This window comes from Aegilops tauschii, chromosome 7 (assembly GCF_002575655.3).
Source record: "Aegilops tauschii subsp. strangulata cultivar AL8/78 chromosome 7, Aet v6.0, whole genome shotgun sequence".
Taxonomy (NCBI): Eukaryota; Viridiplantae; Streptophyta; class Magnoliopsida; order Poales; family Poaceae; genus Aegilops; species Aegilops tauschii.
In genome coordinates, this window is record NC_053041.3 from 382,356,597 (window position 1) to 382,383,296 (window position 26,700).

Genomic DNA, 26,700 nt, shown 5'->3' on the forward strand with positions numbered 1-26,700 from the left:
GACGACTGCCCAAAGAAGGTCTTGCGCCGCGTGTCTACAACGCCGGAACATCCCGGATGGGTGTTCATCAAGTGCTCAACCGATGGGGTATGTGCTACTTTAGCTTCGGTTGTGCTCTCGGATTAGTCTAGTTGTGCTAACTTTAAATTTTATTGTGTATAATGGATGCAACTTTTGGTATTGGGAAGAAGAGTACATCGATATATTGATAGAGCGCAATTTAGTAGATGTTGTAGCACTTCTAGCTAGCATAGAGGCTAGAGATGAGACTAGCGCACTTGTTGATAGAATAGAGGCTAGACATGAGACTAGATGTGAGGAAGCAACGTCTACTTTACACTCGAAGAAGAAAGAAGCACGCAAGATCGAGCCTCCGCAGATCAACAATGAATGCATCGAGAAGGCACTAATCCAACTTACAGGAGCAGTTATGGAAGTTGGATATCTTCTAAAATGTATTCTTGTGGTTCTTGTTTTCTTTGGTCTTGCTTTTCTAGTCATATTTTGGTGATGTATTTCCATGTACCAAAAATCAATGATGAAAAAAAGATATGCGTTTGCAAAGAAAAATGTACGCGGCCGGGATGCGTCCGCGCGTTGGGCGCACGGCCACCGCATCCGAGAAATGGCCCGGACACGACCCCGTTGCCCTATCCAAACGGACAGAATCTGGGCAAAACGGAGGTCCGTTTGGGGTCATGCGTTGGAGTTGGCCTTACAAGTGGGACCGCAGTTGAGGAAACCGACTATCGGCTAACCCCGACCTCGCCCGCCACGCGATGGCTAAGTTAGAGAAACGAGGAGTTTGAAGAGATACTGTAGCACGGACTCCAAGAAATATGGTGTCAGATGAAAGTCGTGCTGGTGGCGTGTGCCGTACTGCTGGACATGAATGCTTGTTCTGGCCCATGCCACCCTACTATATATCGAGGATTCGAGGTGCTGGTTACGTACAGCGAACACATTAACATATGGCCCACCTCACACTGTGGCCAAATTTCCTGGAGTCCGTACTAGATTAAAAAGTGTTCTTTGTGAGGGTGGGTGGGTGGTCTCAAGTTTAAAACTTATTGCGTATACGTAAACGTAGAGATAGTGCAGCAGTTTTGAAAGTTTGAACCCAAACATCATAATGCAATTTCTATAGGACTCATTCAAGGACCTAGGATGGTGGGATTCGCAGCTACAGTAAAAACACCCGCCCGACGCGTGAAGCATGTGAAGCTAGTACAAATAGTAGTACTATTGTTGATTGGACTCATCCGGCAACCTGTTGCAATGCACGTACAATTATGTATTCGGAAAATATTTTTTTGCCTCGTCGCAGCACCCGCTCAGAGAAACGACTCGAAAGCCATTCATAAATTTAGTAAGTTTATCACAAGCATATCATTTTATTACATACAACAGGTCATGAACCCACAACGACAACGAGGATACGTTATAAATATTAAAGTTTTCATCACACAACAAATAACAAGCAATGAAATGAACTTCAGCTCAACCACTCGTCGGCATTGGAAACGCTTGCTTTGAACCATAAGTGATTCTCTGGGAAGGGCCAGCTACTGTCAATCTCGAGACCAACGCAGGACTGATCATCCAGGCTGAGCGGCCTATGTCAGGACCCATATTGGGATGGTAGGGAAGCATAGCAATGTCCGAGGTATAGATACAGTTGCTTCTCATAAATGGTAGTAATGTTGTGTCAACAGCAGCTGGATCGCCTTTCACCATCATTGGATAGTTTTGTCCGAGGAAGAGCGAGTTTCCTCCAAGACTTTCAATACTGAACCAGGGAGAAGGTGTTGGCGCTAGTACACTAGTATCCATCCCGAATACCCTGCAACGGATGTTGGAATAGGTCCGGAGAGTGCGACCATGCGAGACAACACCTACCTCCTTAGTAACATCAGCAGTGCCCTGTATACAGACAAGAAGAGGTGATCCATCGGAATAAGTTGCTAGGCGCCACTGAGTATATGGGTCATGCTCGTCCTCATGCTCGTGATCATCAGCATCGTCATCTCCCCCTTGGTTATAAACATTTTCAAGTATAGGTGGTGGAATGTTCACATGACCTTGGAAACACAAGAAGGTTAATTAGTAAAGGGAAACTAGCTAACCCGCATGCATGTGGATGAAACAATTATGATTACGGTGGAAGACAAACTGAAAGAACATGCGGTGCCCCCATGTTTGGTTTTGGTAATTGATGACAATCTCTATGGACTAATGGTTGCCTTGAGTTATATTTGAAGGATTTGTCCATAGGCATTTCTTGAAGTTCATGTGTTGGTTTCAAGGAGTTTATGTGGTGACCAAGGTGTTATTAAGGAATTATCCAAAGATTGGTCATGTGAGAGTTGAGCTTATTGCAAGCATGTCTTGGAGAAGAAGATTGTGTGATCATTCATGTATATCTTCAAGACATCATCCAAATGAAGAGAGTTGAAAAGATTCATGGTTGATCAAGACTAAGTCAAGAGTGAATCAACTTGATCAACTCACAAAGCGTAGAAGATGTACCGAGAGGGATCAAGCGATCCCATGGTGTGGTAAGCATTGTCAATTACGCTTTGTGTACTAACCCATGATCTTCGTGAGAGTTCTTTGTGGGGTTAGGTTGCGGTGTGCAAGTTCAAGTGAAGCATCATGAAGAGATCAAATGCTTGAAGCTTGCCGTCCATTGTGGTGACAATGGACTTGTGAAGATGTTGCGGTTTGCAAGTTCAAGTGAAGCATCATGAAGAGATCAAATGCTTGAAGCTTGCCGTCCATTGTGGTGACAATGGACTTGTGAAGATGTGCGGAAGAGTGGCTCACCCATAGTGGAGCATGGGGGAGCAATCAACTAGTCTTCATCGAGCCAACACAACCAAGAAAGGTGGTCCAACTTGAGGGAGTCAAGATCGTCATCATCTAGCTCAAGTGGACCATGTGCAAGGCAAAGGTTTGCTCTTGATAGGTTTTCTATTTTACCGGTCTCATGATGGTAGTTGGGAGACCGGGTTATAGGATCGATTGTCGTACTATCAAGGGGGGCTCTCGATGAGTGGCTTGACCGTATCGTTCATAGAGAGCTCAAACCATTGCATCCTTGCATCATCTTTATTGGTTCTTGTTTGGTTCTTCTCTTTGTGAGTTTTGGAGCTTATGGTCATCTTGATGACAAGCTCGAGTTCATCGAAAACGGAGTTCACTCGCATCTTCTATGATGTTTTCGATGTTGGAGGTTATGCCGGTTCTTCTCGGTTGGAGGTTTCACTCCTCTATTTGCTATTTTGATGCTACTCGTCTTCCTCTTTCCAACAAGCTTGAGTTTGCTCAATTCGGAGCTCATATGCAGAAGTTATGGCAGTTTTGGTCCCAGCGGTAGTACCGCTTGGGTGCTACAAGAGGTAGTACCGCTGGTAGCCCCCAGCCGTAGTACCGCTGCGGTCTCGCTCTAGTACCGCCTCGATTCGAGGGGTCTTTTTCGTGTCGGGTTCTACGGTACTAGCCGCGGCAGTGGGGGCCGTAGTACCGCTCGTTTGCGGTAGTACCACCCTGCCACCGCGGTAGTACCGCTCTGGGCCCAGCGGCAGTACCGCGAGGGGGAGCGGTAGTACCGCTTATAGGGGCAAGCGGTAGTACCGCTGGCCAAGCGGTAGTACCGCTCTCTGCGGGGCTGAAGTGGGGGTAACGGTTGGATTGTTCCCCCCACTATATAAGGAGGTCTTCTTCCCCAATGAACCTTACCCGTTGAGCTCGTGTTCTTCCCCCATTGTTGACCTTCTTCGAGCTTGCTAACTCTCAATCCCTCCATGGATTCTTGCTAGTTTTTGAGGGAAAAGAGAGAGGAGATCTAGATCCACATTTCCACCAATCACTTTCTCCTCTATGTGAGGGGAACCCCTTGGATCTAGATCTTGGAGTTCTTGGTGTTCTCCTTGTTCTTCCTCTCTTTTTCCTCCCTAGCATTAGTTGCTTCGGTGGGATTTGAGAGAGAAGGACTTGGGCACTCCGTGTGCCCTTGCCATTGCATTTGGTGCATCGGTTTGAGTTCTCCACGGTGATACGTGGAAGTTACAAGTTGAGAAGCTTATTACTCTTGGGTGCTTGGTGCCCTTGAGCTTGTTCCTCTTGGGTGCTTGGGCGCCCTAGACGGTTGGTGGTGTTCGGAGCTCAATCATTGTGGTGTAAAGCTCCGGGCAAGCGTCGGGGTCTCCAATTAGGTTGTGGAGATCGCCCCGAGCAATTTGACGGGTACCGGTGACCGCCCCCAAGGGTTGCCAAAGTGTACGGGTTCGGTGACCGTCCCCAAGGGTTGCCATTTGTACGGGTTCGGTGACCGCCCTCAAGGGTCCCTTAGTGGAATCACGGCATCTTGCATTGTGCGAGGGCATGAGGAGATTACGGTGGCCCTAGTGGCTTCTTGGGGAGCATTGTGCCTCCACACCGCTCCAAACGGAGGTTAGCATCCGCAAGGGTGTGAACTTCGGGATACATCGTCGTCTCCGCGTGCCTCGGTTATCTCTTACCCGAACCCTTTACTTATGCACTTTACTTTGTGATAGCCATTTTGTTTCTTGTCATATATCTTGCTATCACTTAGTTGTTTATCTTGCTTAGCATTAGTTGTTGGTGCACATAGGTGAGCCTAGTTGTTGTAGGTTTTGTGCTTGTCAAATTAACCGCTAGGTTTATTCCGCATTTGTTCAAGCCTAAACCGTAATTATTTTAAAGCGCCTATTCACCCCCCCCCCCCCTCTAGGCGACATCCACGATCTTTCACAAACGTACCGAAAGCATCAGGATTCCATGCAAAAACAGTGCCACGAGTGGTGACAGCAAACACAAGACCCACGTATTGAATTGCATCACAGTACTCAGCCGTGTACAGAAATTGATTTTTGAGCAATATCCATCGAGGCGTGGAAGTAAGGACGGCAACAATCTTGTCGAAGATAGCAACAACTTCATAGTTCGTGTAATCCCAAGAGCGGTTGGGAACTCGACAAATTGCTATCTTCCATAGACGACAGTCGCCATGATCATATTTGAACACACGTAGAATACCGGTGTACTCAACCTCTGGGCAGTCTGAGATTTTTTGAAGTGAAACCCGGTGACGAGTGTACACATTCGCAAGTTCCCACTCGCAGTTGTACCCAATATAAACAACCCAATCTCCATTTGCGCCTGCCCAAGACTTACCCTCAAGCGATGGCATGTTAACATCACACGTATCATTATCAAGCGGCATCAACTTGCACAAGGCGAGGCCTCTGTCGTCCGCGCGCCAGTCAGCAGGGTCACGACGAAGAAGATAGGGGAGATCAAACCGCTCCTGGACCCTTGGGTTCCTTGTAATGATGTTATTAGTTGAGTCGAGAATGGTCTTGAACGAACCTGCCATGCTAGCCGAGGTGATGACGTCGCGCCGATCAATGAGTTCCTCCGCCGCGTCATCATTCAGATCGGGGCAAGAATAACGGGGTCGTTTCCGGCCTGTTCCCTCCATGGAGAAGACGATCGAACAATGACAGAAAGAAGGGTGAAGGCAAATGGAGGAGGGAGGAAGAGTGTGCGACAGCAGTTCCAAATCGAGAGGGAAAGGCGAAGAGTCGATGGACGGTTGCCACGGTACACGATGAGGCGCCCCGGCCTACATAGATGTCCGTTCAAAAATTGTACAAAAGGACTCGACGTCGTCTCACTGACATGTTGGAACGGGACCACATGTCAATGAAACATGGTGTGTAATTTCTCGTGCAAAATGCTATCTGGCCGCGTTGGCCCGAGGTGTCGCATTAGTTATCGACCTTTATTTTTTTTAATGGCATGCCGTTTAGTTTTGAAGCACGACTAACTGATACTGTATGCTGAGAAAATATAAACTACTCTACCACTACTCCACCTCTAGTACTAGTAGTATAAAAAGATATATAGGCTCGAGCTTTAGCGCTTTCTTGCTAAGGGCTGCCCACTTGCTTCTCACACTATCACCCTTTCTCCATATCTAAAAAAGACGGCCTCTCTCTCCCTCCTCATCGGTGGTCACAGATCCGCCGGGGAATAAAAGGATGTGCAGCGTTGACGCGAGCGAGGTCACGCATTGACGACAAGGCCGTCCTCTCTGACCTAGCGCCCGCGCGGGATGGCCTCCGTCCCCAAGCTCGCTGATGTACTGTGTGCGGAGGACGACGACCACGAGCGAAGCCACTTCCCGCCGACCCTCGGGTATGCTACCTCTTTTCGAACCATACCCTTGTTCTATTGCCCCATCTGTCACGTCGCTGCATGTGGATCTTTTTCCACTCCACCATTTGCCCCATCTCCCAATTTGCTATCCTCTGCTCTGCTGGTCACGCAGACGAAAACCTTAACTTGCACTACTAAAAGAAACCCTAGTTCATGCTGACTAATCCATGTCTGGGTCGAGTGCTCGCCTCACTTCATCTCCCTGGTTTGGGGGGTATGCAGCGATGGCTTGCAAGGATGGTGGACAGCGGCCGGCGGTTGGCAGCAATTAGCAAAAGTGAGTGACAGTTGGCAGTTGCTAGTCGAGTCAAAGACTCAGAAATCCTCATTAATGGCGATTTGGGGAAAGGAGGAAGGAAGGTTCTACGATTCTGGGGGGAGAGGAGGAGAGACGAGCGAGTGTGGGGTTGTCGGTGCATTGGCCCCAGATGTATTCCTCGCTTTATTATTTTGGGGGGGGGGGGGGGGGGGGGGGGGGGGGGGGGTCGTGGCCCCCTTTTGCCCCAATGAGGCTCCGGCAGTGCCTGTAAGCAACTTCGAGCAGCAGTTTCTGAACTACTCCCTCCGATCCAAAAAAAAGTGTTGTGCCTTTAGTTCAGCTTTAGCTCAAATTTTAACTAAAGTCGCAGACACTTTTTTTTTATCAGACGGAGTAATATATTAGCTAAAACATTATACGTATATTACTACAAAGGAAAATGGTTCTGTGCTCCTATAGTTAATTTACTAACTAGTACTACTATTTTCTTTTGTTGGAGCATACAGTATAATAGTATATAGACAAAGTATGTAACAAACATTTCAGCAAAGCAACGAATGGGATTTTCTTTGCCGAGCTTATGCCATTATCTGTCCACTCTATGGTAATCTTTTTGTAAACTCATCCTCTATTTCCTTTCTACAAATGACTACGATCTACGAAACATCCAGATAAGAGTTGCTTCACCAGCTAATCCCACAAGGAAAAGACTAGTGAACAACAAGCATACAACATAAACGAACGAAAGAATGGCTGCATTATTATTTAGGTACTAATAAAGGGCCGGAGACCATCGCCATCCATATCTATCTACCATTCAAGACGGCAAGGCCTTCTTCTTCAATGCCTCTATATCCACTGGCCACTGCATTGCATTCCTCTCTCCTCTTCTTCCTCAACCCGATGATGCCTTGGGGTGCAATGCTGCTCCGACGACGGTCGTCGCATTGCAGTTGGGGTGGATGAACCAAGTGTTGCTGCAATGCCTGTCGTTCACGTTTCTGAGAACTCCCCGAATATGTTGAGGCATCCGTCCCAGCGTCCTTGGTCCCTTGCTTCCCAGTACCCACCTTTGTAATGATATGTCCCGTCCTCAGCGTCCTGCTCAAACCATCGAGGCTTCCAACCATTGTCTTGAAGTTTAGTTGACTGTGATGAAAATAGATATAGTGAAACTGCGTGGCAAGTGATTTATACTCCCTTCGTTCCGAATTACTTGTCGCACGTATAGATGTATCTAGATGTATTTTAGTTCTAAATACATCCATTTCAACGACGAGTAATTTGGGACGGAGGGAGTACTAGCCAGTACCAACTTTCTCAGACAGACAGCAAGCAAGGGAGGAAGAGATCATACCATTCTTTGCCGCCGTTCCAACCTCAACTTCTCTGCATTTGCCTTCTCATACTCACCGTTCTCTAAATGCCGCTGGTCTGGTCTTAGCCGTGAATCAGTAGGGGGGAGTTTCTCCTTTACCATGGTCAAAAAATTACGTTATTTAGGTCTTGACAGAATATTATGGATTATGGAGTATTTACGCACATAGATTACAACCACACCAATACCTGAAGCTCTGGGCTCAGCTCATTCAATGTGATTGCAAAAGAAGATAGATTGTAACGAGTTGGGTTGGGAGAAGGTTTGTTCTTTTCCCAAAGTAGGGAGGCACCCTGCAATTGATCGGCGCTCTTGACCTTGGAAGTATCTAAATTGCTATAGTACATACTTTCGTCCCATTTTCCTATTAAAAATGAAGCCTTCTTTCCATCATTGTCCTCCACGAAGCCTTGTACCTTAGGAAATTAAGGTGTATGCAAGGAATGAACAGAGGTCCACCAGAAACAGTTACACATTCACAAATTCAAATAGGGGAAAACTGTTTACAATAGCATTCAGGCTAAACAGCATGGCTGTAAATGTAATGTGTACTACCACTACTTTAATATGTAAGTACCCCATTACAAGCCATTGGATCATCATGAGAATGAAATAGTTTCATCGTATCTACACACATTTGGTCAATTAATAATTCTAGCAAAATCGATTCTAGGGTTCAGGGCAGGGGTCTGTAACCTTGCATTGAAAGTTTGAACGAGAGATTTACACGACCTATTCCTTGAATAAAGTGATACAGGAACATGCTTTGCTCATTAAATCCATGAAACTACGCATTAACCATCCATGTGTCTGCATCGTAGTCCAAGTAAATATGCTACACTAGGCCACGTACGGTATGACTAACACAGATTGGTCAGAAACTCAGGAGGTACTGTGCTCATAGGAATACAAGGTGCTATTCACATCTCTCACGATAAAATATAAGATGACCTGTAAAAAAAGGAGGCAAAGAAAAACATACTAGGTGAGGATTGCGGTCAAGCAGCGATGGCTCTTTGAACTTGAGTTTACATGAATACTGCCGATTCCCCTTTATGTGCATAATACCATGATGGTTGCAGTACAGCTTCCCAAGAATGAGGTTATTAATAGTTGTTGTCACCTGAAAACGCATCAGCATGTGACAGGCAGAATTCAGTTTTGAATATAGTTCCAATCCGTGAGTGTCCCGTCTTATCATGCCACCCACCTTACTCCACTTGAAGATTTCACCGTCATCAAATTCCACTGTCAAAACGCCAACAGGATCAACTTGAATTGACTGCCCCCAGAACTTGGATTTTACATTGCTGTCGCCCCAGAATTTCCAGCCCTTGCCTTCAGAGTGGCAGGCAATCAGCATTGGATGATGACTAACCTATCCATGCAAATGATGAACAGCAACATGCTGCAATTAAAAGCCTCGCAAGCACAGTTTCAGACTATTAAGATATCAATGTTCAGTTCCCAAGTTAGCAAAAGAGGCATGATGTATTAAACAGAAGAAATTGCATGATTTTGGACACAAATATACTCCAACAGCTTTTGACTAAACAGACTAAGTAAAACAGAGTTTTTTGCATAAGTAGAAGAAAGAATACTAACTGACCTTCTCGGCAAAAAAGCGGATCCTTCTATCAGGAAAATCAGCTTCATAAGTCTCTCCTAACAATGGATTGAATGGTTTGCAAGGTCTCGCAACAGATGAAGCATAGCCAGAGATCGCAAAAGCAGCTACTTTCAGGATTCTCATGAGGCTATTCCCCTAAATTTCAAATGCAATAGATACATGAGTAAAATTTGTAATAACACTTCACAACCTCAGCACATGGAAATTTCAAATCAGAAGAAAACTACCAGATAAAAAATACAATATGTACAAAGACAAATATCCACTGATCTGTGTTACTAGATAAACTGCCCCATTCATAATAAATTTGTGGCAGAACTCAATCAACGTTAACACTATTCTGTAATCGATGTTAACTCCCATGTGGCCACAAACAAGAAAAACAACTGGTGACTACTGTTACTGCTCCGAAAACACTAATCATAAAACAGTTGAATATCCTAGAAATTCAAGACCATAAACGTATAAGTGATCTTACCACTTTTCCATATTCATAGGCTTGATCCAGAAGGTAGGAATATTCGAAATCTTCAAAGCACTTCTGGAGGGATGAAAGTGGCTCGTTGAAGTAAACTGGAAGGCATACTCGTGTCAAATCCTTGCCAACACTATCTTTAATAATGGACCAAAGGCTGATTCCTTTCTCTTTCTCAGTAGGTTCTGGTAGTTTACTCCGTCGTTTGATTTCAGGTAGCATGTTGTTAGAATCTTGAATTTGGATGTCCACAACTTCTTGGCCACCTGGATTATCTATGTTAGTAGCACTGTGTACACCACAATCTGTGGAACCTGACATTGTTGAAGATCTGCTGTTTGATTCTGTGAAGTAGTCTGCGGCGTCAAAGAATGTATAGTCCTCTTCACAAGTCAATTCACCACCATCTTGCTTCTCAAATTCATCAGATTCTGTTGTGCTGTATTCTGGGCAAAAAACAAATCACTGGATCATTATAAAAGCTAATGCAAGAGCATGGGATAACTCAGGCATGCTGATTATAGGCCATAGTGTAGTAAACTTGCAACAGCCTCCGGAAAAATAATACTTGCAGCAGTTTCCACTAAAAATAACTTGCAACAGTTTCTTTACTTTCTTTAGGAAATAAGGCAGCACATATAAATAATTCAGACAACTAAATGAGAAAGGTTAAAAAGCATCCAACAGAGACAGTTGAAAGAAGGACGCAAGCACCACATAAGTAGATGCATGCAGCTAACACTGTGCAGTAATTTGATACACAAGAGACGCCAGCAGCCGCCGCCTCCTCCTCCAAGAAAGAAAGTTAGGGTTCGTGCCTCTCGCCGGCGCCGGCGCAGGTCCGCCTCGTCTCCGGTGGACCTAGGGCCATGGACGCGCGGTGGATCCTGGCAAGGGCCGGCGGGAGGGCTCCGTTTTTAGTCGTTTTTTTCAATCTTATTAGGGTTTGTGTCCTGCTCAGGAAGGCGAGACGACGGCGGCTCCCTGAAGATGGAATAAAGGTCTCCCCGCCTAGCCCCCATTCCGGCGGTGCGTCTAGCATCGTTGGTGGGCGTGTGGAGGTGTGTCTCCGGCGGATCTATTTTTGGTGGATTTGCTCGGATCTTGTCATTGTTCGTCTACACTCGTGTGTCTTCGGTTTGGATCCTTCCGATCTATGTTATTCTTCATCGGCGGCGGTTGCTGTTCTGGGGTGCTGGTCCTATGGGGCCTTAGCACGACGACTTCCCGACTGTCTACTACAACAGGTTGTGCCCGACTCCGGCGATGGAGGGGCGATGACGTCGGCGCGCCTTCGGCTCGCTTCAGTGCTTGTAGTCGTCGCTAGGTGGTCTACGGATCTGGATGTAATTTTTATTTCTGGTGTTCGTTGTACCGCCATTATTGAAGATGAATAGATGCGGAAGTTTTCCCGAAAAAAAAACACAGTGCAGTAATTTGATCAGTATGTGTAAGAAATCATACCACTAAAATTTCCATGCCGGGAACTAGAAAATTCATTTTTTGTCAACGCCCCCTGTATTATATTTCCATCTTTACCTTCCTGCACAAATAGGCGTGTAATACACTATGTAAAATTCCTGCAGGAAAAAAGAGCAGAGTAACCTTTCAAGGAGAGTAACCTTTGCAAAGTTAAGTAAAAGGTTCCATACGAGATTTACTGGTAAGGAAAAACATATGACCAATAAGCATATGATGTAGCTCCACTATTTAGGTTCAGGCATTAGCAGGTCCAGCTACCTATCAATTCCATATAAGCATTTTCTCTTAGAATTTTGCATGGCCTCAAAAGAAACATACGCAGCCATTCTTACCTCGAAATGGTGTCTGCTGGATCCGAACAAGCTTAGATGATCGTCATAGCGTAGCTTCAGTTGCTTTCTGTAGCTTGAAAACTCCGAAAGCATAATCTGTTCGCAGTCCTGTATAAGACTCTCGTTTAAACCATCCTGGTGCATCCGATTTCGAAGCCTTGCAGTGGAAACTGAAATATCACTCTGCACAAAAGTTATTCTTCCACTGAGTGACCTGAGCGAATAAACACTCCTCGCCAAGATCAAGGCCTCGATCCAAGCGACACGGTCATCTTTTGAATCTGTCTTCAAATGAAGTGTCTTTGTGGGAGAAAATATGTAGAATCTCCTGTCGTCGGACTTGCTCTCCCGAAATGCGGACACCTAGAGACATGAGAACAAATTAGCACCACCATGTTACTCACAGGGAAACGTTGCACATGGAGATGAAGAGAACCTCCTGATATGAGACGCTACTTGTCAAGGCCAAAAATGGAGCATATAGAAAGGCTGGAATCTATCGAACTAATAGATGAGCGCTTCGATGTTTATTCCGTTAACAACCAAGAGGCAGACAAAGTAGAGGACAAAAAGCAGACACAAGAAAATGATTTGGTATTCCAAGAGAAATCATGTGATTCGGTTCCCTCCCTCTACCTTCAGCTTCAATTAAAGGGTAAAGGAAGGCAAGCAAAGGAGCATCTAACAGTCAACAAGAAAATATTTGGGGATGAGAGGGGGTGAGGGGGATCGAGCTGGTCTCTGCCTCCTCAACCAAACGACCTATGCAGCTCTTGAAGGTCCACGAGGTCCCCCTAATTCAATCCAAGTTGCACACAGGTCCCCCGTTTTAGTCCCTCTACCTCTCTATGTGACCACTTAATTTCAACTGTACATCCTTGAATTCCTGGGACCCATGTCCAATTGTATTGAAAAGACCCGGTGCTAGCTAGTACTTCTACTACTGCGGGTGCAGCAGCAGCAGCTAGTAAAAGGGGCTCGTGGAAAAGCAACCTCAGGACCAGTACAAACCAATAATGCAAAATTCAAAATTGCAACAAGAAATTCCCTGAGCATATACTCTAACCACCTCTTCCCTTAGATTGTTCGACTTGATGATACTATTAAAGATTAACCATGTCACCATTGGACCACTTCTACCATGAAAGTAATAAGACAGAGACTAGCGGCTAAACTTCGTTGTCTTTGCAGCGGTAGCAACTAGCAAATGACATCATTATCAGAAGCTGCAACACACAAACCTTAGAAATTTGACCAAATCTGTGGAAAGTACAAGGGCTCCATGTCCAGAGATGTGCCTGTGGCTGCGTGATAGAGAAAGCTAGCTATGGTCTCTTTTTTTGGGGAGATTACACTTGAGGGGGAGAAAAATAGCAAGGCCTTTTTGTTCACTTGTGGTTAAGCTAGATAGGGCTAAATTTGGACAAGAATTTGCGGGTGGCACTGGACCACGGAAATGGTGATTGGTTAATATAAAATCCAACCTGTTGATAATAAGCAATTGGTATAAAACTTAAAATGTCCATTCAAATCACGAACAAACCACAAATCAGTTAGAAACCTGCTTTGAAACACAAAGACTTTTCAAGCATTTTGATTGATTCCCTGATCACCTCTATTAAGCACCGACGAGGAAAAAACATCGGAAATTTCAAAGAGACAGGACATGAGATGAATAGTTTGGTACGACGATGCACCGCCGGCAAAATGACAAGGCATATCACGTCACTTCGGTCCAGCGCAATGACGCGCTCTCCCACCAACCATTTCATCATAAACAAGGCGAAAGCGCGTTCACCGATGCAAGAACTGGGAAGGGCTTAACTAATAACCTCGGGGAATCTGAGCATTTGATCCAGGGACGCAATACAAAGTGCCAAACGAAGCACTGGATCGAGGGATCAGCGCAAGAAAGTTCAGAAGAAGAAGAAATCGCACGGAGTAAGAGACGGGGTTGAAACGATCGATCAGAAATGCGGAGGCGAAATCTGGAGAGGAAATGGAAACAGAATCTGCCCCCAGCCCCACCACGAGGCGGGTGCACACGGACGCCACAAGGCGACGAGGAGAGGAGAGAAGGCAACCACCGACCTTGAGGCAGACGACTCCGACGGGCTTCTCCGGGCGGCGCCCCCCGGCGATCCTCGCGGACGCGCCGCCGATCAGCCTGACCTCCCCGTCGTCAGCGATCCGTCCCGCCGCCTCTCCTCCCCCCGCGTCGGCCCGAATCTTGGAGTAGGAGAGCACCCCGTCGCGGAGCGAGAACCAGCGCTCCCGCCACCCGCGGCCGTAGTTGGTCCACTTGTGCAGCACGCCGGCCACCGCTACCGACCCCGGCCCCGGCGTAGCGGTGACCGCGGCGGGCTCTGGTGCCGGCGTGGGCGACGCTTCGGGCTGCGGCGGCGCGGAGGATAGGCAGCAGAGCGCGTGGTGGTGGTGGTGGTGGTGGCTGCTGCTGTGCGTCATCGCCGACGGCTCGACGACGGCGAGGGGAGAGAGGGGGGGACGGGACGCGACGCGACGCTTAATTTAGGAGCGGTTGGATGCTATTTATGTGTGGGTCACTCTGTCTCGGTGGGTGCTCTGCTCTCCTCTTCCTCTTGCTCTTTCTTAATTACTTATTGAAATACTTAATATTTAATATAAGATCGTTTAGATAACTAATATAATAATACAAACGATCTTATATTTCTTTGTAAAAGGAGTACTTATTACTAATTTATCTCTTTTTACTATAACTATATCCCCTGAAAGGTCTCTTTGATTCAAAGAATCCTTCCTAAGTTGTTTGTCGTTTGATTCATAGGATTCAAACTATAGAAAAAAATCAATGAAATCATTTGTACTACATTCCATGAAAATCTAACATGTGCTCCAATCTCTTAAAAAATCTGTCTTTCATGTGATGCAATCAAACAAACTAAAATTCCATGGGTTTCATTCTTGTATACTCATGTGTTTTTTACAATTTGGTGACTCAAAAAGGCATCTACACTGAAGAAAACGTGGATTATAGCCCCCCCCCCCCCCCCCCATGAGGTGACTAAGTAAAACATGGCACCCTGCAGCGTTGTACAAAACACTCCGAGCTAAGGAATGCATCTTCATGTTTGTAGTTCTATATTAATCTCAAAAAAGGAGAAAAACAATCCATAAAGCATGGCCATGTCATGCTTCTTCCCTTCTCTTCTCTTCTCTTGCCACGTAGAATTTTTCAGGACACGCAAAGAGCAACAGGATATATTTCGTTCCATATAAAAAGAACTCACCGGGATTAAGAGAAGAGAAGCAAGATGTGGCAATAGACCAATAGTAATACATACATGAAGAAGCAACTATGCGAAACAAAAATAGTACCACCAAGTCACAACTATGACAAAAGTACTTTCTTCACCTCTCGCTTCCCGTTGTTGGAAGTAATAAGACTTTTTAAGCTTCTTCAACTCACTTCTGGTTAAAACTCCGGCGAAATGAATTATCCAATGTCTCACTGCCATAAGCAGGAAGTATTGCTTAGTTAAGCCTACATAGGATTACATTCTTATATGAAATAATAACATCTGATAAGTTGGTTGTCATATGTACAACTAACTAAAAGGGTCAGGAACTGATTTAAGATATGTTTCTTCTTGAAAAGTCATGGGATCAAACCTGCGTACTATTATGAATTTTCAAAATGAGACACACATAGGAGAGAGAGAGAGAGAGAGAGAGAGAGAGAGAGAGAGAGAGTAGGGTGGGAAGCAAGAAGGACATAGATCCTGCTTATTGCACTAAATGCAAGGGGGCATGCACAGGATGTCATAGGGATCAGGAGTGCTTCACGTGCCATGACTAGATTTAGGGAGTCTCCATGCACACTTACTTCAGTTGGGTTTATAAAGCGGACACGGTTTTTAGGTCTTCAATTTGACTAGGAAAATATGTATAATGTTTTGTAAAAAATCGTATGTATTTTAGATTCATCGTCAAATAAAGTTTCTAACCATATAATTTTTATGTCATATTATACATGTTTTATTAGTGAAATCGAAAACCTATAGAAACCTATGCCCACTTGTAAACCCAACTGAAGGAAGTAGTTAAAATGTACCGCTAGAACTATAACACATATTTAGTTAGTCAAATTGATGACCTAGAACTACTCGCACGCCCTATACACCCAAACGAGTGAAGTACAGTAGCAACCAAGGTGATGAGTGTACCATGCGAGCCCCGGCAAACTCGCTTCCACGGTGAACACTAATAAGTTGTTTAAAAATGATAGTACTTAAAAATGTCTAATACGTCAATAAAAACATAAATGTGCCTAGTAGTTATAGAAACACGCATGAACGCAAATCAAATGTTCATGTTCACTCAAAGCCTGAGCAAACTCGAGAGTTTCCCATCTCAAACCCTTTGGCAATGAACACTAAAATTGTAAGGCACCATTGTCTAATAGTTCTACAAAATACATAAATGCAAGGCAAATGTCCATGTTCTACATATTAACGTTTTAGGGGGAAGCAATCGCAACAGGAAAAGTTTTTCTTTTTTACTTTGGCATCCAATCTTTGCACATGAAGACTAACCAATCCCTTTTGAAACCTTGAAATGCATAAATTTTCTAATATGCAAATTGAAATGAAAGGAGAAGAACTACTGTGAAACATCATCATTTTATATAGGGTACCATGACTGTCGAAGCAACAAAACGTACCAATCACTTTCCAAATGGTGGTTTGCTTAGAAAAAATCTTTCCACAAATTTTAATTTAGTCAAGGGGTGGCACGTGTGCATGTCTGTGTATGCCTTGCTTTGCCGGCATGGGTGACCAATCAGCTAACCAGTCATTGACAAGATGGGACGAACAGCGTGTCAGTGTAAATTTTTGCATCCTAAGAGCATGGTTAATACTATAGCTAGTTGTTTGCTATATATTTTTGCCATATCATATATAGTCAATTTTATAGCGAACATATATAGTACTCACTCCGTCCCATAATATAAGACGTTCTCCGTCCCATAATGTAAGACGTTTTTTTTTTTGGCACTGCACTAGTGTCAAAAAACGTCTTATATTATGGGACGGAGGGAGTAGTTAACTGCAAATAGATATCACTTTATTAATATAAGGTGCATCTCAAAATCTCATAAAGTCTGCAACTGGCTATTAATTTACGGTCCGCTTCTTTTCTCTCTCCTGCAACTCAACAAAAATATATTACTCCCTTCTATCCATATTAATTGCCGTTGATTTAGTATCGTACTAAATCAACGCCAATTATTATGGATTCAAGGGAGTATTTAAGTCTTTAGCCCGCTTAGGCTGGTCATAGTGGGTAGTAACTTATACTAGTGTCATACATATGACACTGGTCTAAGTTACTATCTTCATAGTGCAAAGTAACATAGTAGTAGTGTCATAGATGGCTTCATTTATTAGCTTGTAGTCCCATCTTCTCTTGAGAAGCGCTATGTTACTCTAAACACATCTCTCTCATTAAATACATGCCACATAAGCATATTTGTCTTATTCTTTTTTATGAAAGACATAAACATATTTGTTTTGAAATGCGCTATGTTTCTAGCTAAGTTACTCCCACTATGACTAGCCTTATGTAATATGGATCAAAGGTGTATTTAAATTCTTATAACCCGTTTATATCACCCTGCTATACTTGCTCTAGTAAGTTAAGGAATACGTGCTGGGTACGCTCGAAATAGTCGGGTAGCTTTACATGGTTGTATTTTCAACACTGAAGTATCAAAGCCACATGATGAAAGCTATTTGTAATAAGGCCAAGGAGGCGGTAGGACGAACATGAAAGGATTTCTTTGCCAATTAATTCTAGCCAAGACTTGAAATGCGAGTTTCATATAATATTCAGTTCATGATGCTACATATCATTCTATAATCCCGTTAGTCAAACACTATTTTAAAGTTTGACAAAATCAGTATAAGAATGTATCAAGATGTACAATATCGGATAGATAACATAAATAACAGTGTGAAATGCTCCTAAAACACCTTTTTACGTAGAGTAAAAAAACTCAGAGAGAGAGAGAGAGGAGGTGATGTGATGCTTAGTTTTAAGTTTTAATAACTGCTCTGGGATCTGGTCACTGTATGAGATGAGTTAATTAACTAGAGGGCGGTAGGGAGATTAATTAAGTAGTAGCATGGATCCGGTGAAGACGGAATTAAGTAGGCTTGGCCCACGTATCATGAACAGCATACTCTCAACTAAAAAAAATGCACAGCATACTCGATCCTCCTAGTTCCAGTTCACGTATCTACATCTAGGCTAGGAGAGCATATTTTAAACACGGAACTTCCCACAGTTCACGGTAATTTCAGTACGTACTAGTTTTCCCTTTTTTTGGAGTTGGTCAGTCGTATGTATACTGATGAGGAGTACTAGTAGTCAGTAGTACGTCCGGCATGCGGTATCAGATTTAATCAGCATGCGTTGGAAGCAAGGATTATGTATGTGGATATGATGTTCCCTCCGCCCGCGTGCAGGAACATGTTCCCTGCTACTGTATCACTATGTACATCACTCGATTACTAGTACTAGAGACTCGAAACTCACGCTTTTCCGGTGAGCATACATAAATACTAGTGTGTGCCCGTGTATACCCAACTCTGATTTACTCCTTCCATTTTCTTTTATTCATACTCCCTCTATCTACGGATATTCAATTCGATGTCCAGACTCATCTGCACCTGATAAACAGTAAATTTAAAAAGAAGTCCTAAACAAATTACCGCATTGGAACATCACGCATTGGAGCATCTAGCATCACAAAAGAATTAGATTTTTTTTTTGATATTTTTTACTATTTTAAACGAATTTACCGTTCACCTCCGGCTTTTTCAAGGCTAATTTTGACCACATGTTAGAGCAATAATATATGACATGCAAGTTATAGAAAGCATACCGTCAAATTCAAATTCATACATGAAAGTAGCTTTCAATGATATAATTTTCATATTATACATCTCATATACTATTGCTTATCAATAGTCAAAGGCAGTCTTGAAAAACGCATTAGACCTATATATATGAATGGAGGGAGTATAAGTTTTGCCTTAAGTCAAACTTCATCGTGTTTAATTTACCCAACTCTGTGGGTGTACCCCTTCGCTCTCGTAGAGGGGCACCCAAGCTCTGGGGTTCTTCGTGCCTCCTGTCGGCGCCGTCGATCTACCTCATCTTCTGTGGTCTTAGGACCATGGAGGCGATGGATCCCGACCCTTGCCAGCGGGAGAGCTCCGTTTTTAGATATTGTTTTGAAGTTTTGTAAGGGTTTGTGTTCTACTTAGAGAGGCGAGACGGCATCAGCTCTCTCAAGATGGAATAAGGTTCTCCCCGCCTAGCCCTCGTCCCAAAGGTGCTTCTAGGGTCATTGGTGGGTGTGTGGATGTTCGCCTCCTGCGGGACTCGCGGGATTCGGTCGACGTTTGCCTTTGGTGGACCCACGTGGATCGGATCCTCATTCGTCTGTGTTTGTTTGTCTACAGGCTGGATCCTTCCAATTTACACTTCTCTTCATCATTGGCGGTTGTTATTTTGATGCGTTGGTCCTATGGGGCCTTAGCACGATGACTTCTCGACTGTCTACTACAACAAGGTACGCCCGGCTTTGATGAGGGATGACGGCGGCGTGCCTTCGGCTCGCCCGAGTGCTTGTAGTCGTCTCTAGGTGGTCTATGGAATTGGATGCATCTTTTACTTCTGATGTTCTTTGTACTACATTAACTGTTGATGAATAGGCCGGAAGTTCTCCTCACAAAAAGAACTTCATCATGTTTAATCAACATTATAGGAGAAAATATCGACATTCGCAATATAAAGTTAATATCATTAGATGCATCACAGAGTTAACTTTTATATTGTATATCCTTAGTATTGCAGATGTTGACATTTTTAACATAAATTTGGTCAAACTTTTTTTACGGGCAATTTGGTCAAATTTTATAAAGTTTGACTTAAGACAAATCTTATATGTGAAGTGAAAAGAAATAGGGTAGTACATAATATCTTCCTTTGGTACCTCCACCTTCATATCCCATCTAGTACACTCTATTCTACCATACCCATGATGAATGATAATACACCAAAGTTCCACTGCAACCTCATTTTCCAATATATACCTATACTAAAAAGCATGGGTTTGTCTTTCGATACGTCTCCAACATATTTATAATTTATAAAGTATTTATGTCATGTTTATAATAATTTTATATGGTTTTGGTGCATTTTTATATGATTTTTATGGAACTAATATATTAACCTAGTGTCGAGTGCCAGTTGCTGTTTTTTTTTCATGTTTTTGATTTTCCAGAAAATCCACACCAAACGAAGTCCAAATGCCATGAAACTTTAAGGTGATTTTGATGGACCAAAAGAGACCCATGAAGTGCCGAAGGTGGATCAGAGGGTGGCCAGGGGAGCCAGCAGCCAGGGGGTGCGCCCCCTATGCTCGTGGGACCTCGGGCACCCCCTGAGGTGAGGCTGACACAAAAAATTCCTATAAGTACAGACACCCCTAAAAATAAATCTAGAACTCCCATGCCGCCGCCGAAAGTCTTTGTTCCAAAGCGATCTCATCTCAAGGCCTTTTCCGGCACCCTGCCGGAGGGAAAAATCTGTTGGGTTCTACACTACGGTGCGTCGACAGCAAATTAAAATTTCCCTACATGCAGATCAACCAGGAACATGCTATGGGAGATGAATCACGGATCGTTACCACTAGACGCGCAGTGTCGTGCGATGGAAGAAGAGTCGGGGCAGCGCGTCTCTAGAGTTGTCTCCTCCTCGTCTGATCTCCCTCAAACAGTCGGCCGTCAGATCCGACGTACTGGTTCGTCGGAGCGGCGCAAGCGCACCGCCTCTAACGGTATACGCGCGTGCAGGAGGAACACCGTGCGGCGGACTGTTAGGTCCGATCCCACAGTCGACGGCGAGTGGAGGTGGCTGTTCGCAAGACATGCAAAACCTAGTGACAGCGCTGAAGCGATCAACTGAATGAGTGTGCCGCACCTCCACTATATATAGGTGTCCGTTGCGAGCTCAATACTTGGGCCTCGCACGAACCCTAAAGCCCAAATCTGTTCGGCCTGGATCCGAGTCCGAGTAGGATCACATCTAACTCGCGGAGTCTGATTTGGCCTCACGGGTTCCTTCCCTAAAGCGCGCGACCCCTTAGGTTCAAGTCGGCTTGGTCATCGTCCGACCTGCTCGGTGAAGGAAATATGCCCTAGAGGCAATAATAAAGTTTTTATTTCATATTTCCTTATATCATGATAAATGTTTATTATTCATGCTAGAATTGTATTAAACGGAAACTTGATACATGTGTGGATACATAGACAAAACACCGTGTCCCTAGTAAGCCTCTACTAGACTAGCTCGTTAATAAAAGATGGTTAAGTTTCCTAACCATAGACATGTATTGTCATTTGATGAACGGGATCACATCATTACAAGAATGATGTGATGGACAAGACCTATCCGTTAGCTTAGCATATTGATCGTTTAGTTTTATTGCTATTGTTTTCTTCATGTCAAATACATATTCCTTCAACTATGAGGTTATGCAACTCCCGGATACCGGAGGAATACCTTGTGTGCTATCAAACGTCACAACGTAACTGGGTGATTATAAAGATGCTCTGCAGGTATCTCCAAAGGTGTTTGTTGGGTTGGCATAGATCGAGATTAGGATTTGTCACTCTGAGTATCAGAGAGGTATCTCTGGGCCCTCTCGGTAATGCACATCATAAGAAGCCTTGCAAGCAAAGTGACTAATGAGTTAGTTACAAGATGATGTATTATGGAATGAGTAAAGAGACTTGCCGGTAACGAGATTGAACTATGTGGATACCGACGATTGAATCTCGGGCAAGTAACATACCGATAGACAAAGGGAATAACGTATGTTGTTGTAACGGTTCGACCGATAAAGATCTTCGTAGAATATGTGGGAGCCAATATGAGCATCCAGGTTCCGCTATTGGTTATTGACCGGAGAGGTGTCTCGGTCATGTCTACATAGTTCTCGAACCCGTAGGGTCCGCACGCTTAACATTCGATGACGATTTAGTATTATATGAGTTATGTGATTTGGTGACCGAATGTTGTTCGGAGTCCCAGATGAGATCACGGACATGATGACGAGTCTCGAAATGGTCGAGAGATAAAGATTGATATATAGGACGATGATATTTGGACACCGGAAGTGTTTCGGGGCGTACCGGGAAGGAATCGGGTCACCGGAAGGGGTTCCGGGCACCCCCTCGGCAAGTTATGGGCCTTATGGGCCAAAGGAGGGGACAGACCAGCCCACAAGGGGGCTGGTGCGCCCCCTCCCTTGTTTGGCCAGCCCTAGGTAAGGAAAAGGGGGAGGGCTAGCCCCTCCTACCTTTCCCTCTCATGGGAGAAAGGAAAAGGGGGGGCACCATCCCCTGCCTTTCCCCGCACCCCAAATAAGGAAAGGGGGGCGCGGCTTGGGAGGGACCCCAAGTAGGATTCCTCCTACTTGGGTGCCTCCTTTGGCTCCTCCTCCCTCCCTCCCACCTATATATATGTAGGAGGGGGCGCATAGCACACAACAGACTATTGCATAGCTGTGTGCGGCGCCCCCCTCCACCGTTTACTCCCACGATCATATCTTTGCGGTGCTTAGGCGAAGCCCTGCGCGGATCACTTCACCATCACCGTCACCACGCCGTCGTGTGGAAGGAACTCATCTACTTGCTCGACACCTTGCTGGATCAAGAAGGCGAGGGACGTCATCGCGCTGAACGTGTGCAGAACTCGAAGGTGTCGTACATTCGGTACTTGATCGGTCGGAGCTAGAAGAAGTTCGACTACATCAACCGTGTTGTCAAAAGCTTCCGCTTTTGGTCTATGAGGGTACGTAGACACACTCTCCCCCCTCATTGCTAAGCATCTCCTAGATAGATCTTGCGTGAGCGTAGGAATTTTTTTGAAATTGCATGCTATGTTTCCCAACAGTGGCATCCGAGCCAGGTCTATGCATAGATGATATGCACGAGGAGAACACAAAGAGTTGTGGGCGGTGATAGTCATACTACTTACCACTAATGTCTTATTTTGATTCGGCGGTATTGTTGGATGAAGCGGCCCGGACCAACCTTACATGACCACGTTCATGAGACTGGTTCCACCGACAGACATGCAACTAGTTTTACATAAAGGTGGCTGGCGGGTGTCTATTTCTCCTAATTTAGTTTAATCAAATTTGAGTACGGCCGGTTCTTGTTGAAGGTTAAAACAGCAAACTTGATAAATCACCGTTGTGGTTTTGATGCGTAGGTAAGAACGATTCTTGCTAGAAGCCCGTAGCAGCCACGTAAAACTTGCAGCAACAAAGTAGAGGACGTCTAACTTGTTTTTGCAGGGCATGTTGTGATGTGATATGGTCAAGACATGATGTGATATACGTTGTTGTATGAGATGATCATGTTTTGTAAAAGTTATCAGCAACCGGCAGGAGGCTTATGGTTGTCTCTTTATTGTATGAAATGCAAACGCCATGTTATTGCTTTACTTTATCACTATGCGTTAGCGACAGTTGTAGAAGCAATAGTTGGCGAGACGACCACGACGCAATGATGGAGATCAAGGTGTCGAGCCGGTGATGATGGAGATCATGACGATGCTTTGGAGATGGAGACCAAAAGCACAAGATGATGATGGCCATATCATGTCACATATTTTGATTGCATGTGATGTTTATCTTTTATGCATCTTATTTTGCTTAGTATGGCGGTAGCATTATAAGATGATCCCTTCACTAAATTTCAAGGTATAAGTGTTCTCCCTGAGTATGCACTGTTGCGACAGTTCGTCGTGTTGAGACACCACATGATGATCGGGTGTGATAGACTCTATGATCGAATACAAAGGGTGAAAGACAATTTTGCACATGCGGAATGCTTGGGTTAAACTTGACGAGCCTGGCATGTACAGACATGGCCTCAGAACACTGTAGACCGAAATGTCGAACGTGAATCATATAGTAGATATGATCAACATAGAGATGTTCACTATTGATGACTACCCCATCTCACGTGATGATCGGACATGGTTTAGTTGATTTGGATCACGTATCATTTAGATGACTTGAGGGATGTCTATCTAAGTGGGAGTTCTTAAGTAATTTGATTAATTGAACTTAATTTATCATGAACTTAGTCCTGATAGTATTTGCATATCTATGTTGTAGATCAATAGCTCACGATATAGCTCCTATATATTTTTGATATGTTCCTAGAGAAAAGTTGAAAGATGATAGTAGCAATGATGCGGACTGGGTCCGGGATCTGAGGATTATCCTCGTTGTTGCATGATACGTCCATTTTGCATCATGTTTTCTTACTGTTATTTATGATGTTTTTATCCATAATAATACTTTTTGGAGTAATTCTAATGCCTTTTCTCTCATAATTTCCAAGGTACACACCAAGAGGAAGAATTCCGGCAGCTGGAAATCTGGACCTGGAAAAGCTACGTCAGGCTACCTATTCTGCACAACTCCAAACAAGCTGAAACTTCACAGGGATTTTTTATGGAATATTTAAGAATTATTGGAGCAAATAATTACCAGAGGGGCCCCACCAGATGGGCACAACCCACATGGGCGCGCCAGGGAGCCCAGGCGCGCCCTGGTGGGTTGTGCTCACCCAGGCCCACCTCCGGTGCCCATCTTCTGGTATATAGGTCATTTCGACCTAGAAAAAATAAGGAGAGGACTTTCGGGACGGAGCGCCGCCGTCTCGAGGCGGAACTTGGGCAGGAGCACTTTTGCCCTCCGGCGGAGCGATTCCGCCGGGGGAACTTCCCTCTCGGAGGGGGAAATCATTGTCATCATCATCACCAACAAATCTCCCATCTTGAGGAAGGCAATATCCATCAACATCTTCAACAGCACCACTCTCATCTCAAACCCTAGTTCATCTCTTGTGTTCAATCATGTTACCACAACTATAGATTGGTGCTTGTGGGTGACTAGTAGTGTTGATTACATCTTGTAGTTGATTACTATATGGTTTATTTGGTGGAAGATTATATGTTCAGATCCATTATGCTATTTAATACTCCTCTGATCATGAGCATGTTTATCATTTGTGAGTAGTTACTTCTGTTCTTGAGGTCACGGGAGAAATCATGTTGCAAGTAATCATGTGAATTTGATACGTGTTCGATATTTTGATAGTATGTATGTTGTGATTCCCTTAGTGGTGTCATGTGAACGTCGACTACATGACACTTCACCATATTTGGGCCTAAGGGAATGCATTGTGGAGTAGCAATTAGATGATGGGTTGCGAGAGTGACAGAAGCTTAAACCCCAGTCTATGCGCTATTCCGTAAGGGACCGATTGGATCCACAAGTTTAATGCTATGGTTAAAATTGATTCTTAACACTTTTCTCGTAGTTGCGGATGCTTGCGGGAGGGTTAATCATAAGTAGGAGGTTTGTTCAAGTAAGAACAACACCTAAGCACCGGTCCACCCACATATCGAATTATCAAAGTAGCGAACACAAATCGAACCAACATGATGAAAGTGACTAGATGAGATTCCCGTGTACCCTCAAGAACGCTTTGCTTATCATAAGAGACCTTTTTGGCCTGTCCTTTGCCTCAAAAGGATTGGGCTACCTTGGTGCACTTTTTTTACTACTACCGTTACTTGATCGTTACAAATTATTTTGCTATCAAACTACTCCGCTACTTACAATTTCAGCACTTGCGGACATTACCTTGTTGAAAACCACTTGTAATTTCCTTCTGCTCCTTGTTGGGTTCGACACTCTTACTTATCGAAAAAAGCTACAATTGATCCCCTATACTTGTGGGTCATCAAGGCTATTTTTTGGCACCGTTGCCGGGGAGTGAAGCGCCTTTGGTAAGTGGAATTTGGTAAGGAAACATTTATATAGTGTGCTGAACTTTATTGTCACTTGTCACTATGGAAAACAATCCTTTGAGGGGTTTGTTCGGGGTATCTTCACCTCGTCCGGAACCACAATTAGCTACCCCTCAACCTACTGCACCTACTGAAAACATTGAATATGAAATTCCTTCGGGTATGATAGAACAACTGCTAGCTAATCCTTATGCAGGAGATGGAACCGAACATCCTGATATGCACTTGATATATGTAGAACAAATTTGTGGATTGTTTAAGCTTGCAGGTTTACCCGGAGATGAAGTGATGAAAAAGGTTTTCCCTTTATCTTTGAAGGGAAAAGCATTGGCATGGTATAGGCTATGCGATGATATTGGATCATGGAATTGGAATCGTTTGAAATTGGATTCCCACCAAAAAATCTATCCTATGCATCTTGTTCATCGTGATCGGAATTATATATATATAATTTTTGGCCTCGTGAAGGAGAAAGTACCGCTCTAGCTTGGGGGAGGCTTAAGTCAATGTTATATTCATGCCCCAATCATGAGCTCTCAAGAGAAATTATTATCCAGAATTTTTATGTTCGGCTTTCTCGTAATGATCAAACCATGCTTGATACTTCTTGTGCTGGTTCTTTTATGAAGAAGACTATTGAATTCCTGTGGGATCTTTTTTGGAAAGAATTAAACGCAACTCTGAAGATTGGGAACTCGACGAAGGTAAAGAGTCGGTATTAAAATTAAGTATGATTGTGTTAAATCTTTTATGGATACCGATGCTTTTCAAAAGTTTAGCACTAAATATGGACTTGACTCTGAGATAGTAGCCTCCTTTTGTGAATCATTTGCTACTCATGTTGAACTCCCTAAATAGAAGTGGTTTAAATATCACCCACCTATTAAATAAGAAACTAAACAACCGGTACCAGTTAAAGAAGAAACTATACTTTATAATGTTGATCCA

The 26,700-nt window shown here is 44.1% G+C and overlaps 1 protein-coding gene across 4 annotated transcripts; it reads right to left on the bottom strand.

The window, feature by feature from the left end:
• Positions 1 to 7,045: 7,045 nt before the first annotated feature.
• On the bottom strand, positions 7,046 to 14,370 carry LOC109771738 (oxysterol-binding protein-related protein 2A). 4 transcript variants are annotated; one of them, XM_020330434.4, is made up of 10 exons: positions 13,894 to 14,370; positions 11,803 to 12,165; positions 11,453 to 11,531; positions 9,992 to 10,434; positions 9,493 to 9,648; positions 9,094 to 9,261; positions 8,866 to 9,006; positions 8,072 to 8,299; positions 7,863 to 7,976; positions 7,046 to 7,654 (listed from the first exon to the last, which is right to left on the bottom strand). In XM_020330434.4, exons 1-10 carry the CDS (start codon positions 14,266 to 14,268, stop codon positions 7,499 to 7,501), a joined length of 2,223 nt encoding a protein of 740 aa, XP_020186023.1. In that variant the 5' UTR covers positions 14,269 to 14,370; the 3' UTR covers positions 7,046 to 7,498. The 4 variants fall into 4 exon arrangements, with proteins under 4 accessions (XP_020186023.1, XP_045087940.1, XP_020186025.1 ...); XM_045232005.2 differs by lacking the exon at positions 13,894 to 14,370 and adding an exon at positions 12,565 to 12,671; XM_020330436.4 differs by lacking the exon at positions 13,894 to 14,370 and adding an exon at positions 12,439 to 12,603.
• Positions 14,371 to 26,700: the final 12,330 nt, after the last annotated feature.